The sequence below is a fragment of the Heptranchias perlo genome, chromosome 4 (assembly GCF_035084215.1).
Source record: "Heptranchias perlo isolate sHepPer1 chromosome 4, sHepPer1.hap1, whole genome shotgun sequence".
NCBI lineage: Eukaryota > Metazoa > Chordata > Chondrichthyes > Hexanchiformes > Hexanchidae > Heptranchias > Heptranchias perlo.
In genome coordinates, this window is record NC_090328.1 from 4,292,661 (window position 1) to 4,311,193 (window position 18,533).

General features: G+C 46.6%; 1 protein-coding gene across 1 annotated transcript in view; it reads left to right on the forward strand.

The window, feature by feature from the left end:
- c4h5orf34 (chromosome 4 C5orf34 homolog) overlaps positions 1–16,886 on the forward strand; it is a 33,929-nt gene extending 17,043 nt beyond the window's left edge. The window contains exons 6-12 of the mRNA XM_067982090.1: positions 2,429–2,520; positions 3,669–3,735; positions 4,739–4,927; positions 8,501–8,634; positions 11,530–11,637; positions 13,565–13,605; positions 16,684–16,886. Of these exons, the coding sequence (XP_067838191.1) occupies positions 2,429–2,520; positions 3,669–3,735; positions 4,739–4,927; positions 8,501–8,634; positions 11,530–11,637; positions 13,565–13,605; positions 16,684–16,886 (834 nt within the window). The remainder of the gene's footprint in view (positions 1–2,428; positions 2,521–3,668; positions 3,736–4,738; positions 4,928–8,500; positions 8,635–11,529; positions 11,638–13,564; positions 13,606–16,683) is intronic.
- Positions 16,887–18,533: the final 1,647 nt, after the last annotated feature.

An 18,533-nucleotide genomic window follows, 5' to 3' on the forward strand; every position in this document is an offset into this window, starting at 1 on the left:
TAAGAAATTGGAGCAGGAGTAGGCCAATCGGCCCCTCGAGCCTGCTCCGCCATTCAATAAGATCATGGCTGATCTGATCCCAACCACAAATCTAAAGAACACAAGAAGTCGGAGCAGGACCCGGCCACATAGCCCCTGGGCCCTCTCCGCCACCCACAGGGCATTGACCGATCCGAACTCAGCTTCATGTCCAATTTCCTGCCCGCTCCCCATAACCCCTAATTCCCTTTACTTCTAGGAAACTGTCTATTTCTGTTTTCAATTTATCTAATGATGTAGCTTCCACAGCTTCCTGGGGCAGCAAATTCCACAGACCTACCACCCTCTGAGTGAAGAAGTTTCTCCTCATCTCAGTTTTGAAAGTTGTAAACAATTTTACAACACCAAGTTATAGTCCAGCAATTTTATTTTAAATTCACTGCTCTTTCAGTTTTGAAAGAGCAGCCCCTTATTCTAAGATTATGCCCCCTAGTTCTAGTTTCACCCATCTTTGGGAACATCCTTACTGCATCCACCCGATCAAGACCCTTCACAATCTTATATGTTTCAATAAGATCGCCTCTCATTCTTCTGAACTCCAATGAGTAGAGTCCCAATCTACTCAACCTCTCCTCATATGTCCGCCCCCTCATCCCTGGGATTAACCGAGTGAACCTTCTTTGTACTGCCTCGAGAGCAAGTATGTCTTTTCTTAAGTATGGAGACCAAAACTGTATGCAGTATTCCAGGTGCGGTCTCACCAATACCTTATATAACTGCAGCAATACCTCCTTGTTTTTATATTCTATCCCCCTAGCAATAAAAGCCAACATTCCGTTGGCTTTCTTGATCACCTGCTGCACCTGCATACCAACTTTTTGATTTTCTTGCACTAGGACCCCCAGATCCCTTTGTACTGCAGTACTTTCCAGTCTCTCGCCATTAAGAAAATAACTTGCTCTCTGATTTTTCCTGCCAAAGTGCATAACCTCACATTTTCCAATATTATATTGCATCTGCCAAATCTCCGCCCACTCACCCAGCCTGTCTATATCCCCTTGCAGGTTTTTTATGTCCTCCTCACTCTCTACTTTCCCTCCCATCTTTGTATCATCTATCGGGAAGACCAAAACCATTGTCTTTGGTTCCCGCTGCAAACTCCGTTCTCTAGCCACCGACTCTATCCCTCTCCCTGGCCACTATTTGAGGCTGAACCAGACCTTTCGCAACCTTGGCGTCCTTGAGATGAGCTTCTGACCACATATCCACTCCATCACCAAGACCGCCTACTTCCACCTGCGTAACATTGCCCGTGTCCGCCCCGCCTCAGCCCATCTGCTGCTGAAACCCTCGTTCACGTTTGTTACCTTTAGACTAGACGATTCCAATGGTCTCCTGGCAGCCTCCCATCTTCCACCCTGTATAAACTTGAGCTCGTCCAAAACTCTGCTGCCCGTCCTAACTCGCACCAAGTTCCATTTCCCCATCACTTCTGTTCTTGCTGATCTACATTGGCTTCCGGTCCGGCAACACCTCGATTTTTAAAATTCTCATCCTGTTCAAATCCCTCCATGGCCTCGCCCGTCTCTATCTCTGTAACCTCCTCCAGCACTGCAACCCTCTGAGATCTCTCCTCCAATTCTTGCCTCTTGCGCATCCCCGATTTTAATTGCTCCACCATTGGCGGCTGTGCCTTCAGCTGCCTCGGCCCTAAGCCCTGGAATTCCCTCCCTGAACCTCTCCGCCTCTTTACCTCTCTCTCCTCCTTTAAGACGCTCCTTAAAATCTACCTCTTTGACCAAGCTTTTGGTCACCTGTCCTAATACCTCCTTATGTGGCTTGGTGTGAACTTTTGTTTGATAATCGCTCCTGTGAAGTGCCTTGGGATGTTTTACTGTGTTAAAGGTGCTATATAAATGCAAGTTGATGATGTTTTAGCCCTCTAGTTATAAAGGATAACATTCCATTAGCCTTTTTGATTATTTTTTGTACCTGACCATTCCATTTTAGTGATGTGTACATGGACCCCCTAAATCTCTTGAGGCTAATGGCGTCTTGAGGTTGGGTGATAGGCCGAATGTCTGTACTGTAGAGAAGTTAAGGACTGGGAGATCAATTCAAGGATAAGCACAGAGTGAGTCTCAGCTGGCCTGTGTTCCGCAGTCCCCTTAACATCACCGGCAGTGTCTGGTATTACTACCGTGTTATAATCGCTATGGCAAAGCAATTGCGGGCACACCCATATACACACCCACACCTTGTCCCCATTTCTCACTTGAACAGAGCCAATCTAGGCATGGCGCACACTTGGGCATGCCTTTCTCCCCCTTACCCTCCACCTTGGCCTGACGCACGTGCCCTCTGAGCTACCTATATTTCTGTGCTTGTGTATAACTGACCACTGGTTCAGAGATTCACTGTATCCTTTCATTTGTTTGTTTAAATTCAGAGAGAAGAGAGAATGTTCATGGTGAGCAGCCTGCCTCCTGACACACCCGGCTCCAAATACTCCATTTGTTCCATGGTCACACGGGCAGTCAGGTACCCGACTCCAGGTGGTTTTGATCCGTGCCAGTACTCGTGGGCCTGGTCATCAGTAAATACTCAGCACCAAATTGTTATTTAGAAATGTAGCTGTTTGTGATTCGGAGAGGAGGTTTAGCTTGAGGGTGTACTTCCAATGAGATTAGAAAAACCTTGTCCCATGTCAAAGTGGCTCGGTTGGAAGCACCCACATTCCTGAGTCAGGACCTGAGCACATAATCCAGGCTGACACTCCCAGTGCAGTACTGAGAGAGTGCTGCGCTATTGGAAGTGTCGACTTTCGGATGAGACATTAAACTGAGGTCCTGTCTGCCCTCTCGGGTGGATGTAAAAGATGCCATTGCACTATTCCAAGAGCAGCGAAGTTCTCCCCAGTGTCCTGGCCAATATTTATCCCTCAACCAACATCACTAAAACAGACGATCTGGTCATTTTCTCAATGTTCTTTGTGGGATCTTGCTATGGGCAAAATTAGCTGCCTTGCTTCCCTACATTACAACCAAGACTATACTTCAAAAAGTACTTCATTGGCTGTGAAGCACTTTGGGACACTGAGGTTGTGAAAGGTGCTATATAAATGCAAGTCCCTTCCCCTTCCCTCTAATTCTCTGTTAAATGCCATGACTCTTCATTAAATACTTATGGCAAGGTATTCCTTATTCTAGTAACTCTTTGCTTGAAAATAAATTCCATCTAACCTCCCTTTGCACTTCTGGTACTATTTCTAAATTTTAAGTCACCGATTTGCCAATAGTAGAAATAATCTTTCACAAACCCTTGCATACATTTAAACACTTCTCTTACATCGTCCGTTAACCTTCACTGCTCCATTGAATACAGCTGTAGATTTTTATGTCATTCATCTTAACTCCGTTCTCTCCTCCACACTATCTTTCCCATGGTTTTGGTATCTTTTCTATAATGTGCTCAAGCCTCCACCTGCACCTGGGCTAGGGTATGTAAAGATTGTGCTTGTGAGTCCCCGTGTGCTTCCCGCACTGAGGAGCTGTTCCCTGGGCCATGATTAGAAATGATGCCCTGAGCATTATTGGAATTTATTACAGTTATATAATGGCCGTGTATGTAGTTGCCGTTTGGTGTTTTCCCTTGTCTCTGTGTTACCTTCTGTGCTTTTTTTTTTGCAGGATCCTGCAGTGCTGTAACCAGTTAAAGCTGTCTCTAAAACTGCTCAATGTGTGCTGCTGGAAAACGGTGAGAGCCTTTACTGCCGTACATGGAGCTTCTGCAAGCTGCAGCCCGCTGGTCTAAACTTCAGGTTAAGATGAGATGAGGAAAAATGTCTTCACTCGAGCCTGTTCTGCCATTCAATAAGATCATGGCTGATCTTCTACCTCAACTCCACTTTCCCACTTGATCCCCATATCCCTTGATTCCCCTAATGTCCAAAAATCTATCTATTTCAGTTTTGAATCTATTCAAGGACTGAGCATCCACAGCCCTCAGTTAGTGAATTCCAAAGATTCATAACCTTCTGAGTGAAGAAATGCCTCCTCATCTCAGTCTTAAATGTTCATCTCCTTATCCTGAGACTATGCCCCCTAGTTCTAGACTCTCCAGCCAGATGAAACAACCTCTCAGCATCTACGGTCAAGCCCCCTCAGAATTTTATATGTTTCAATGAGATCACCTCTCATTCTTCTAAACTCCAGAGAATATAGGCCCATTCTACTCAATCTCTCCTCATAGGACAACCCTCTTAATTGTTTCGCATCTGTAAAACACGCGTTGAAGTTTGATGTCTGAAGTGTGATGGACAATGGATACAACAAATAAATAAATAAATATTTTCAATGGGAGTCACCTCCCTCCATGTCCTTCCTTCTATAGGTTTTTAAAACTCTGGTTTGATATCAGTTAATTACTGCTTGTGTTTTACCTAATCTCTCCCACTGTTTCAAAGTGGCTCAGTTGGGCACACAGTTGACCTGAACAGTGGAGGATTTCTCTGGATGGATGAATTAAGATGGGCTGAATGGCCTTCCTCATCTGTAATTATCTTGTGAAAGTGCGCCTTTTGTATTCTTGTGAAAAACATATTGTAGGTTATGAATGCCCATTCAATGAACTTATTAAATATCAATTCTCCATTCGTTAGCGATATGCCTGCAGGCATAATGTGTGCACAGTAGGTTTCAGGAAGCAACTAGATTCCCTCAGTGATTTCCCTGTGTGATTTTTCTTTTTTCTTTTAAAGGAGCTGTCCCAGCCAGGAGTTTCCAGCCAGCTGCCCGTTCTCCTGGGTGAAGAGGTTGTTGGGAACGTTGGAAGATTTTCGGCATTTTCCGACGGGCGCGTCCACATAAGTTTCTGCGACGGCGTGACACTGAATGCGTCCTGGGACTTCGGGTCCCGGCACGGGGGAGAGGCGAGGACCCCATTGCAGGTCAGTCAGAGCACGAAGCGGAGATGTCTGAGAATTCCTCGGCACCGCTGCACAGCACTAGGGAAGGGGAGAGACTACAGCGCTGGTTTCATCCAGCCTTGTGTGACGCTCGTCGTAATGTTTGTACCTGTTTTGAATATGTAGGCATCTGTAATTAAGAACATAAATAGTCAAGGGCGAGAAAAGGCCATTCAGCCCATTGAGCTCTTTTCTCTCGTGCTGCAGCTGACCCGACCCAGCCCAGCTTCCAATTGCATCTCAAACTCCCCTGACATCTTTGAATCCACCACCTTACCTTATAGCTCTTTCCAATCACTTAGCACCCTTTAAGTTCATCTCTTATTCTACTGACCTTGATGTACTAGACTGAGTTTGTCTCCTTCCTTGTTGGGCCAGGCTTATCAGGCTCAGCTGGAGTATTGTGTCCAATTCTGGGCACCACACTTTAGGAAGGATGTCGAGGCTTGGCGAGGGTGTAGACGAGATTTGCTAGAATGATACCAGGGATGAGAGGATATCCTTGAGGGGTCAAGGTCAGAATCTATTTGATTAGAGTTAAGAAATAATAGAGGTGCCATTACACTAGGCGTATTCTATAGGCCACTGACTAGTGGGAAGGATATAGTGGAGCAAATTTGCAGGGAAATTAGAGTGGTGCAAGAACCATAGAGTAGTGATAATGGGGGACTTCAACTATCCTAATATAGACTGGGATAGTAACAGTGTAAAGGGTAAAGACGGGGAGGAATTTTTGAAGTGTGTTCAGGAGAACTTTCTTGACCAGTACGTTTCCGGCCCAACGAGGAAGGAGGCATTGCTGGATCTAGTTCTGGGGAACGAGGTGGAGCAAGTGTCAGTGGGGGAACATTTTGGGAGCAATGATCATCGTATCATAAGATTTAGATTAGTTATGGAAAAGGACAAGGAGCAATCTAGAGTAAAAAATACTTAATTGGAGGAGGGCCAATTTCAGTGGGATGAGAACGGATCTGGCCCGGGTAAATTGGAATCAAAGATTGGCAGGCAAAACTGCAATAGAACAGTGGGCGGCCTTTAAAGAGGAGATGGTTCAGGTACAGTCTAGGTACATTCCCACGAGGGAGAAAGGTAGGGCAACTAAAGCCAGAGCTCCCTGGATGACAAAAGAAATAAAGTAAGGTGAAGCAGAAAAAGGGGGCGTAAGACAGATGTCAGGTTGATAATACAAGTAAGAACCAGGCTGAATATAGAAAGTACAGAGGAGAAGTGAAAAAGGAAATGAGAGGCAAAGAGAGAGTGTGAGAATAGACTGGCGGCTAACATAAAAGGGAATCCAAAAGTCTTCTATAGGCATAGTAAATGGGTAGTAAGAGGAGGGGTGTGGCTGATTAGGGACCAAAAACGAGATCTACGCATGGAGGCAGTGGGCATGGCTGAGGTACTAAATGAGTACTTTGCATCTGTCTTTATTAGGGAAGAAGATGCTGCCAAATTCACAGAAAAAGAGGAGGTAGTTGGATGGGCTAAAAATTGATAGAGGAGGTACTAGAAAGGCTAGCTGTACTTAAAGTAGATAAGTCACCAGATCTGGATGGGATGCATCCTAGTTTGCTGAAGGAAATAAGGGTGGAAATTGCAGAGGTGCTGGCCATAATCTTCCAATCCTCGTTCGATATGGGGGTGGTGCCAGAGGACTGGAGAATTGTAAATGTTACACCCTTTTTTGAACAAGGGTGTAAGGGTAAACCCAGCAACTATAGGCCAGTCGGTTTAACCTCAGCGAGGAAGCTTTTAGAAATGATAATCTGGGACAGAATTAATAATCACTTGGCGTTTGATAAAATGCCACATAATAGGCTTGTCAGCAAAATTGACGCCCATGGAATAAAAGGGGCAGTGGCAGCATGGATATGAAATTGGCTAAGTGACAGGAAATGGAGAGTAGTTGTGAATGGTTGTTTTTTGGACTGGAGGGAGGTATACAGTGGTGTTCCCCAGGGGTTGGTACTAGGACCACTTTTTTTGATATTAATGATTTATATTAATGACTTGGACTTGGGTGTACAGGGCACAATTTTGAAATTTGCAGATTAGGATTCTGAGGTGGGCTAGACAGGTAGATGCTGAAAGGTAGTTTCCCCTGGCTGGAGAGTCTAGAACTATGGGGCATAGTCTCAGGATGAGGGGACAGTCATTTAAGACTGCAATGAGGGGGAATTTCTTCACTGAATTTTTGGAATTCTCTACCCCAGAAGGCTGTGGCTGCTCAGTCGTTGAGTATATTCAAGACTGAGAGAGATTTTTGGAATCGAGGGATATGGGGATCAGGTGTGAAAATGGAGTTGAGGCCAAAGATCAGCCATGATCTTATTGAATGGAGGAGCAGGCTCGAGGAACTCTGACTTACTCCTGTTCCTACTTCTTATGTTCCTGCTTGATCCCCATAATCCCTTGATTCCCTTAATGTCCAAAAATCTATCGATCTCAGCCTTGAATATACTGAACAACTGAGCATCCACAGCCCTCTGGGGTAGAGAATTCTAAAGATTCACAAACCACTGAGTGAAGACATTTCTCCTCACTTCAGTCCTAAATGATGACCCCTTATCTTGAGACTCTGCCCCCTAGTTCTAGATTCTCCAGCCAGGGGAAACAACCTCTTAGAATCTTATACGTTTCAATGAGATCACCTCTCATTCTTCTAAATTACAGTGGATATAGGCTCAATCTCTCGTAGGACAACCCTCTCATCCCAGGAATCGTTGCACCGCCTCTAAGGCAAGTATATCCTTCCTTAGGTAAGGAGACTAAAACTGTACAAAGTACTATCTCCAGACAGTAGATTCTCTAAACTTTTCTCCTAGCTCATTCCTGTTGCTCTCCTTTCCAGTGACTTTATCAAATGGATTCAGATCACAACTTCCTTTGGCCCGTTTGCTCTCTCCTCCTTCCCAAATACCTCATGGTTTTTAACGTCCACCTAATCAGGCAGGTGGGGATCTCAGTTTAATGCCTCATCCCAAAGACCATGCAGCCCTCTCTCCACACCGTACTGAAGTGTCAGATTAGATGATATGCTAAGTTCTGGTGTGAGGCCAGAAGCCACAGGCTTTTGACTCTGGGTGAAAGTTCTACAGCTGTCCCTCTCGCCTCCAAGTCAGAAGGTCATGGGCTCAAGTCCCACTCCAGAGACTTGAGCAAATAACCTAGGCTGACACTCCAGTGCATTACTGAGGGAGTGCTGCACTGTCAGAGGTGCGGTCTTTCGGATGCGCTGTTAAATCGAGGCCCTATCTGCCCCCTCGGGTGGATGTAAAAGATCCCACGACCACTATTGGAAGAGGAGCAGGGGAGTTGTCCCCAGTGTCCTAGACGATATTTATCCTTCAACCAACATCACTCAAAATAGTCATTATCACATTGCTGTTTGTGGGATCTTGCTGTGCATGTTGGCGGCCATGTTTCATACATTACAATAGTGACTACACTTCAAAAGAACTTCATTGACTCTAAAGCATTTTGGAATATAGTCAGAGGTGGTTATTTGGCGGGCAATGTCATTTCCCAAATTCACTGTCCCTTTTTCTCTTTCAGCAGTGGAACCCTTTGCTCTCTCCTGTGTTACTCAGTGAAACCCAAACGGACTTGATGCCTGGTTGGTGCCAATTATTGTTCCCCAATGGATCCTCCCAGTTGGTACTAATGCATTCTGCTGGAGTGTATGAGGGGTAGGATCCAGTCCACCTGTATATTCTGTGTGTGTCTTTCTCCCTCCCTCCCTCCCTCCCTCCCTCCCTCCCTCCCTCCCTCGATCTATCTACTCACTGATGCCCTCTTTCTGTTTATGAAAGAACAAACGTGCATGTATATAGCACCTTTCATGACCTGGGAATGTCCCAAAGCGCTTTATAGTCAATGCAGTACTTTGTGAAGTGTAGTCACTGTTGTAATGTACGAAACATGGCAACCAATTCATGCACAGTAAGCTCCCACAAACAGCAATCAGATCTGCAATCCTGCTCTCCGGTCAGATCAAGCTGAGACTGACTAGAAAGAAGAAAAAAAACTTGCATTTATGTAGCGCCTTTCACAACCTCAGGGCTTCGCAGCCAGTGCAGCACTCCCTCTACTGCACTGAAGTGTCAGCCTTGATTTTGTGCTCCAGTCTCTGGAGCGGGGCTTGAACCCATGACCTTCTGACTCAGAGGCGAGAGTGCTACCACTGAGCCATGGCTGACAGAGCATTACTGCACCAATGTGCCAAGCTACATTAAAACCTTTCAGTTATTACTTAAGCAGACAGGAGCCGTTCCACTTTTGACTCTTATGAAGCAGCTCTTGTTATTATTCCTTTTAACAGCTCCCACTTGTTCAGGTACAGTTCCAGCTCCCCACCGCCTGTCCCAAGTGGCCATTCTTCACTGGTGAGCTTGGGCATTGAATGTCAGTTATTGTACCGTGGAGGGTGTTTCAGTCGCATGCAATCCTTCTCTCGCCTGACATCCATCTGCACGTTTCTCAGCAAGAAGTCAATGGGTCAGGAGCAGTGAGCTGTGGATAATCTTTTCCTAGGGTACGGAGGCCAATCAGAGCTGATACTGTTTTACCAGCTGGAATCAGCTAACTTAGGACCGACTGGGCAATGAACTGGGGCCGTTCTGTTCTGTGGGTCCGTACAATAACCAGCGTGATACTAAGCCACCAAGAGAGATCCTTTTGGGTCTCTTTCCTTTTCAGTCACCACCTGATTTCCTACTGTGCTGTGATATCTAGGACACAGGATAGCGTGTAACTTGTAGCAGGGGTGTTCTAACTGGCAAAGGGGTCACATACGGCCCTCAAACCTTGGGAAACTCGGTTTCTTCTTCACTGGTTGGCCATGTTTGAATTTTATGGTCCTGGAGGTTTGGAAAGGCCTGCTTTTGGTGCTGTTGCCTCGTTGGTGGATAAATCCTAAATCAGAACACCAAGGTCTGTTACTATTGAAATATATATAGATTAACGGGGTCATGGATTTAAACTTTACAGCTTAGAAATTGGATTGTAAAACAGGTGCCAGTGGGTGCAATTTGGCATGCGTGCGCCCATTCTGCGCCGTCCGCTATATTGGTTAAGGCTCCTTCGTAGCCGTCCAGGACGGGCACCTGAAAGGAACGTTGGGCCAGTTGCATTTGCAAATCAGGGACCTAATGCCCGTTCGAATCCCCCTTTGCAAAATTGGATTGCTGGTGCCGTGAATGCTGCGGTCAGTTTCTTCAGGTGCTTGCCAACCAAACCAGCCGTCCTTAAAGTGACTGCTACAGGCTGCCTTTGGGCCAAACGGGCTTCCCCTGCCCCCCTCTTTCTACCCTCCCCCCTCCCCCCGGACCTGCCTTTGGGGCTGCGGCTGGCGCCAATGAGACCGGTGGACTAATGTCCCATGGCCACAGGATCTGGATCATGCCCTGATTCGAGCGTGATCCAATGTCTGAGCTTATTTGCGGCCCACAGGGTTGCATGAAACACCTCCAAGTGGCTCACGAAGACGAATATTTTGGTACGCTCTTGATGTAGCACATGGAGTCGGCAGTGTATCTCCCCCACCACCACATGTTGACATCCACAGCTGTGTGGCAGTTCCCAGTGTAGGGTCCAGTCAGTTCATAGAATCATACAGCACAGAAGGAGGCCATTCGCCCCATCGAGCCTCTTTGAAAGAGCTATCCAATTAGTCCCACTCCCATACTCTTTTTTTTTTCCCCCACTTTTTTTTCCACCCCAGTGCTGAACCCCAGTCTCAGCAGTGCTGGTGTAGGGAGGCGCCAGGCAGAAGCCCAGCACTTTGCCGGGGAAGTGAACGATGATCGTTCCCCTGTCCCCCTCCAGCAGCTGGTTCCAGAATGTTGGGAAAAGTCCGGAAAGCGGTTGTTCACATCTATCCCCAGATCAGGATGGTGAATGGTGCAGGAACTATTTGCTTCTGGTCGGCTTGACAAGCACTCAACAACTTGTATTTATAATAGCACCTTTAATCTAGGAGAACGTCCCACGGCGCTTCACAGGAGCATAATCAGGCGAAAGTTGACATCAAGCCAAAGGAGATATTAGGAGGGGTGACCAAAGTGGTGGGTTTTAAAAGAGGAGAGAGGCGGAGAGGATTAAGGAGGAAATTCCAGAGCTTGGGGCCTAGTCACTCCAATTCAAGCTCCTGAAAAATCCACATCTAGGGTTTTAGTTTGCCCGATTTCAGAGTGCACACACTGTCCCTGTAGGAACACATCCCACTTATCCACGTCCAGAGAGCTTGGGTGCAGGTTGGCAGAGCCAAGAGCGGCTGGGGTAATCACTGGCGTTTAATCAGCGACGGTTGCATAGTGTACCAGAGCAGGCTGCTTAACTAGCCCGGACCCTACCCATTAGGGTATTGGCCTGTAACTTAGTGGGGAGGAATCCCAGCCCCCTATCCCCCTCCCCCATTAGTGAGCTTGGCACTCGTGTACGCAGCAAGGAGTCAACACCATCAGTGGAGGAGGGCAAGAAAAGCAACACACCGCAGTTTGGGCAGGACCTGGATCTCTGATGAGTGAAACGTTGTTAAGTGAGCATATGGTTCCTTTAATTGCCTTCTCCCGGGCTGGTTTTAGGTATGCTACTGCAGCAATGGACTGGTGTCGATGGGTGAGTGAAAGCTCCAGGGAGAAAATATCCGAGGACCGTCCCGAGCCACGGGCGAATGGACAGGATGGGAACTGGTGAGGGCTTTGTTCTGTGTGATTTTTCTGTGTTTAAACCGGAAGGTTACGGCCTCCCCCTGTTTAAAGATTTTTTTTTAAACAAATTTTTCTGGCCATCCGGGTGTCTGTAAAATGCACAGAAACCTGTCGCAGTGTTCGAGAGTCTCCAAACCGTGCGACTGACAATCTTAACACAGCTGGTCTTTGTTTGCCTGATGCACAATGCACGCCCTCTCCCCATAGAAGCACATCCCAATTGCCGAAATCCAGTGCCGGTCAAGCTGGCGTTGTTTCTGAGAGCTGGTAATATCTTTGGGGTTTACTGGTGCAGTGTTAACACTCACAAGTTGCTGATGAATTATCCCTGGGTTATAGCTGTGTCTCTGACCGCAATAGTTCAGCACAACAGTTCCCCAGCCAGAGGTGTGGCTGTCGTCTCCTGATCTTTTATTCAGGTTCAAGTAACTGATCCTTCATCACCCCACCTTCAAAGTCCTCATTGTTTACCATCCTCTGAAGCCCCTGGTAACTTCCTCACCAAAGTGGTTGTTGTACCGAGGGGAATGTGGGCGGAGGTGGGAGATGGAGGAAGTTCTGGTCCAGCTCAGCTCATCAAAAGCGGAGGCTTGTTCCCTTTTTGCACTGAGAGGATCCTCATCCTCTTATGATTTTCCTCTACCTCCTTCCCTCTGATTTATTCACCCTCCTGTCCTTACTGAACCTCACCCTACTCAGCACCTCTCTCACCCCTTCCCCATAACACGTGGCCTTGTAAACTCTCCACCACTGACCGGGCAATTTCCAAATGCTTCCTTGTTTCCTTTAACATCCCCATCACCCAGGTTTGTGCCCGACCCCTCGTCGCTCTCTGTCTCTGAGGAAAAAGGACTAACCCTCCCTACTGAGCACCGTCTCCAACTCCCGAATCCCCCCCCCCACTCTGGCCCTCTGCTATGATGACTATGTCTCCATCAACCTACTCAAGCTTGCCTCCGCTTTTCACAAGCTTTGCCCAACCAGAACTTCCTCCACCCCCGTTTCCTTGGTACAACACCCACCTTTCATCTCCTCCAATCCCAGAGCCACTGGATCAAGTGTGTACTGGTTGACTCCTGTCCCTCAGGGAAGGGAAGCTGCCACTCTGACCCAATCTGGCCGACACGTGACTCCAGTCCCGCAATAAACTCGATGCCCTCTGGAAAAAGCCTCTGTTGTCTCACGTCCTCAGAATTTTTTTTAAAAATAGTTATCCACTTCCCTCAGGGGGGAAAAAAAAAGCCCTTCTAATTCTCTCCTCTCTGTCTGAAGCCTTTGACCCTCGCTGGGGTATGGGTCCACAGGCACTCCTTGGGTACACTGTCTGTCTGGCCGTTCTGCATTGAGTGAGCCTGGACAATGAATGTCAGCAGGCTGCACAACCATAAAAGGCATTCCACTTTTTCCTTGCCTGATGTCTGTCAGTGCGGGACACCGGATAACAAACAGGAATGGGCAATCTGGCTGAGGCCAATTGTAGCATTCCATCAGCTAATTTGGCACAGACCGGGGATTGAACCTGGGACAGCACAGAAGCAAGCCATTCGGCCCAACGTTAATGCTCCACACGAGTCTCCTCCCACCTATACCACACTCGGTACCTACCCACTGTGTTGGGGGGGGGGGGGGGGGAAGAGAAGAAGAGAGTGCCTCGATTGTCTAAGGTGCATGATGAGCAGATTGCATCTGACATGGGTATAACTATCCCTCTACCCAAGACGGGCTCTGGATGCCCTTTTGATAGTTTCCCGCACCTCCCACTGCAGGGAAGGCAGTTGGGATCCCATTCAGAAAACGAGAGCTGCTTCCAGATTTCTGATCCCTGACCCAGTGTACATTCAATGTACGTCCCACGGACACAGTCCTTCCTTGGGTGAAATTCTTCACTAGCTTCTCCTGTCTTTTCCAGGTCTGTCATCGCAGAACTTCAAAAAATCCAAAGGTTTAACTGTATCCTTTTATATCTTCATTCTAATGCACAATCGGTGTTGTTTAGGTTAGAAACTGTAAACTTTAGCTCAGAGGGGAAAAGAATCTCTCCGTGCTTGCTTTCCCTGCATTACAACAGTAACTACACTTCAAAAATACTTCATTGGCTGTAAAGTGTTTTGGGGCGTCCTGAGGTCATGAAAGGCATTAAATAAATGCATTTTGTTCCTCTGTTTCTTCATGTCTTCCACTCTAATTAATTCACTCATTCACTCACCCTTTTTTGTTCCCCCCACCACAGAAGGTGGCCATTTGGCCCATCGTGTCTGTGCCAGCTAAAAAAAAGAGCTATCCAGCCTAATCCCACTTTCCAGCTCTTGGTCTGTAGCCTTGTAAGTTACGGCACTTCAAGTGCATATCCAAATACTTTTTAAATGCACTGAGGGTTTCTGCCTCTCACCCTTTTAGGCACTGAGTTCCAGACCCCCGTCACCCTCTGGGTGAAAACATTTCTCCTCAGCTCCCATCTAATCCTTAGGAACATAGGAACAGGAGTAGGCCATTCAGCCCCTCGTGCCTACTCCGCCATTTGATAAGATCATGGCTGATCTGTGATCTAACTCCATATACCTGCCTTTAGCCCATATCACTTAGTACCTTTGGTTGGCAAAAAGCTATCTATCTCAGATTTAAATTTAGCAATTGAGCTAGTATCAATTGCCGTTTGCGGAAGAGAGTTCCAAACTTCTGCCACCCTTTTGTGTGTAGAAGTGTTTTCTAATCTCACTCCTGAAAGGCCTGGCTCTAATTTTTAGACTCTGCCCCTTACTCCTAGAATCCCCAACCAGTGGAAATAGTTTCTCTCTATCCACCCTATCTGTTCCCATTAATATCTTATAAACTTCGATCAGATCACCCCTTAACCTTCGAAACTCTAGAGAATACAACCCCAATTTGTGTAATCTCTCCTCGTAACTTAACCCTTGAAGTCCAGGTATCATTCTAGTAAACCAATGCTGCACTCCCTCCAAGGCCAATATGTCCTTCTACAAATTACTTTAAATCTCTGCCCCCTGGTTATTGACTTCTCTGCTAAGGGAAAGAGGTCCTTCCTATCCATTCTAACTAGGCCCCTCATAATTTTATACACCTCAATTAAATTTCCCCTCAGCCTCCTCTGTTCCAAAGAAAACAACCCCAGCCTATCCAATCTTTCCTCATAGCTAAAATTCTCCAGCCCTGGCAACATCCTCGTAAATCTCTGTACCCTCTTTAGTGCAATCACGTCTTTCCTGTAATGTGACCAAAACTGTATGTAGTACTCAAGCTGTGGCCTAACCAGTGTTTTGTACAATTCTCGCATAACCTCCCTGCTCTTATATTCTATCCTCGGCTAATAAAGGAAAGTATCCCGTATGCCTCCTTAACCACCTCATCTACTGTTCTGCTACCTTCAGGGATCTCCTGAACCCCTCTCTTCCTCTACGCTTCTCAGTAGCCTACCATTTATTGTGTATTCCTTTGTCTTGTTTGCCCTTCCCAAATGCATTACCTCACACTTCTCTGGATTGAATTCCATTTGCCACTTTTCTGCCCACCTGACCAGTCCAATGATATCTTCCTGCAGTCTACAGCTTTCTTCCTCTCTATCAACCACACGGCCAAGTTTTGTACCATCTGCAAACTTCTGAATCATGCCCCCTACATTTAAGTCTGAATCATTAATATATACCACAAAAAGCAAGGGACCTGGTACCGAGCCTTGCGGAACCCCACTGGAAACAGCCTTCCAGTCACAAAAACACCTGTCGACCATTACCCCTTGCTTCCTGCCACTGAGCCCATTCTGCATCCAGCTTACTACTTTCCCTTGGATCCCATGCGCTTTTACTTTTCTGACCAGTCTGCCATGTGGGACCTTGTCAAAAGCCTTGTTAAAATCCACGTAGAGTACATCAAACGCGCTACCCTCATCGACCTTCCTTGTTACCTCAAAAAATTCAATCGAGTTAGTCAGACAAGACCTTCCCGTAATAAATCCATGCTGACTGTCTTTGATTAATCCGTGTCTTTCTAAATGACTATTAATACTGCCCCTCAGAATTTTTTCCAATAATTTGCCCACCACTGAGGTTAGACTGACTGGCCTGTAATTACTCTGTCTATCTCTTTCTCCCTTTTTAAACAACGGTACAATGTTAGCAGTCCTCCAATCCTTCAGCACCACACCTGTAGCCAGAGAGGATTGGAAAATGATGGTCAGAGCCTCCATTATGCCCTCCCTTGCTTCTCTTAACAGCCTGGGATACATTTCATCCCAGCCTGGCGATTTATCTACTTTCAAGGATTTGCTGTCTTGCTCACGCTCGTTCTCTCGGCAAAAGAACCAGAGGTGACATGAGGAAACTTTTTTTTATAGTTGTAATGATCGGAAATGCACTGCCTGAAAGGGCGGTGGAAGCAGATTCAGTAATAACTTTCAAAAGGGAATTGGATAAATACTTGCAGGGGGGAAAAAAATTTACGTGCTATGGGGAAAGAGCAGGGGAGCGGGACTAATTGGATAGCTCTTTCAAAGAGGGCCGAATGGCCGCCTTTTGTGCCATTACATGCTATGATACTCTTTCTCACACTCATTGTGTAAAGTGGTTTTGGTGTCTTTAAATGTGTTCATGAATGTTCATGACTAGTTTGTCTAGTGTTGGGACTAGGATAGAGTGGGAGGTCTGTGGCTAGGTAGGAATGGGGAGGGGGGTGCTGGAGCCTGGTTTTTGACTTGGCCAAACAGTCTTTTTTCCCCATCTCCAATATTTTTGGAACTAATAAACAGAAGTGTTCAAAATGTTAATACCCCTTTGATTTTTCTTGCGTGTTGCTTGCAGCAGTGTCCTAGAGATTAATCTTCAGTTTGTGGAGACTCCAGGCCAATCCTGGAGGGTTGGCAACCGTAATAATTGGTATGGGTTTAGCATTAACTCTTTGCTTCTGTGGTCTATGCCCCTGTTTACAAACCCAGGATCCCACGTGTTTTTTTCTAATAAATTGATCAACTTGCTCTCCTTCTCCCGCTGAGTTTTCTTTAACATAAGTTGCCTGCAGTCCTCCTGGAGAACTCCAACTGTGTGAAACGCAGCCCCCAGCCCCTCGCCGAACCTGACCTTGGCCGGCCTGCGGAGAGGGCTGACCTCTCCCATGGAGGGGGCGACCGGAGCCTGGAGACGGTGCTGAGGCAGACGGGCCGAGCCATCCAAGACATTGAGCTGCTGCTGGAGGCCAACAAAAGAGGAGGAGAAATGGAATGAGATGGCCGTGTGTGTTGGGGGGCGGGCGGGGGGTGCAGGCAAAGCATCCAGGAGTCACGGGAGAGCAATGGGGTGCAGTCGGAAATCTCCCACTGGTGCAGTGAGGACTGTGTTTGAGGCCCATTGCTGGGGCGGACCAGGGGAGGGGTAATTTGATGCTGTTGGGTTTAAAATGGGGAACTTGTTTGGTTCCTTGCCCTTCACAGTGCAAAAACACTCCCCAAAAAAGTATCATGCACTTCAGGACTGTGAGTTTAGCATCGATGATGAGCTCGTCCTGACTTGACTCCATATTCTTGCAGCTTCCTTATTTTATTGTGTACTTAAACATGCAAAATAATTAGAGAGTAGAGGGTTCCAAGGCAGTGACGTTCTGAACCTCCAATTTGAAGCTTGATCAGCGGCTGAGTCAACGATTCACGTTTTGGATGGGTCCCTTCATCAAGGAGGTTCCTCGGTTCAGTGGGTAGCACTCTCGCCTCTGAGGGAGTGCAGTACGGAGGAAGTGCTGCACTGTCGGAGGTGCCGTCTTTCGGATGAGACGTTAAACTGAGGCCCCGTCCGCCCCCTCAAGTGGACATAAAAGATCCCATGGCACTATTTTGAAGACGACCAGGGGAGTTTTCCCCGGTATCCTGGCCAACATCACCAAAAGAGATTATCTGGTCATTTATCTCAATGCTGTGTGTAAATTGGCTGTTGTTTCCCTACATTACAACACTTCAATGGTACTTCATGACTGTAAAGTGCTTTGGGACATCCTGAGGATGTGAAAGATGCTATTTAAATGCTAGTAACCTGCAGCAGCCTATGTGTTCTGTATATAATTGTGTTTCTGAGCAGATTATTGGGGGATAATATACACTGCTGATATTTACCTCTGTGCACAGAAAACAAAGTGTTTAGAAATGTTAAAACTAGTGCTCAGAAGAAAATATTGCAGAGTTTCTGTTGGTGATGCTGTGCTCACGGCGGGGGCGGTGGGGGGGGCAGAGAATCAGACTTACACATTTATAGCCCTAAACTCTGACCCACAATTCCTGAGAGCTCAGCACTCAGCTGCGATCGTGACATCACACCTACTATACAAATTTTTAAAAAGCCTCTCACTTCTAACGCTCTGGAGAAACATCTGAAGGGACTTCAGCTGACTTACTTTTGATGGGCTGTCACTGTTATATGCAATAACTATTTTGTGCACAGCAAGATCCCACAATCAGCAATGAGATGAATAATCAGATAAAATCTCATTTTTTTGTTGGTGCTGGTTGAGGGAGGAACGTTGTCCCCAGAACCCTGCGAGAACTCCCCTGTCCTCCTTCAAATACTGGAGTGCTGTAGTATCTGAACGTCCATCTGAACAGGCAGATGGGATGTCTCATTTAACATCTTCATTGGAAGAGTAATGGACAGTACACATGGTCTATGTGTGTACTGTACCATTATATCTGATTCAGTTCACCGATCTAGAAGCTGCACTAATAACACCCAAATCAAGTATCATTTAAGACCAAAGCTCTATATACGAGAGAAACCAAGAATGATTAATTTTTGGGAATCTGCTTTTGTGCAACAGACTTGAAATGGGTATCCTTGGTTCACCTACTCCCTGCATTGGGTGCTTTAGACCCCCCAGTGAAGCACTGA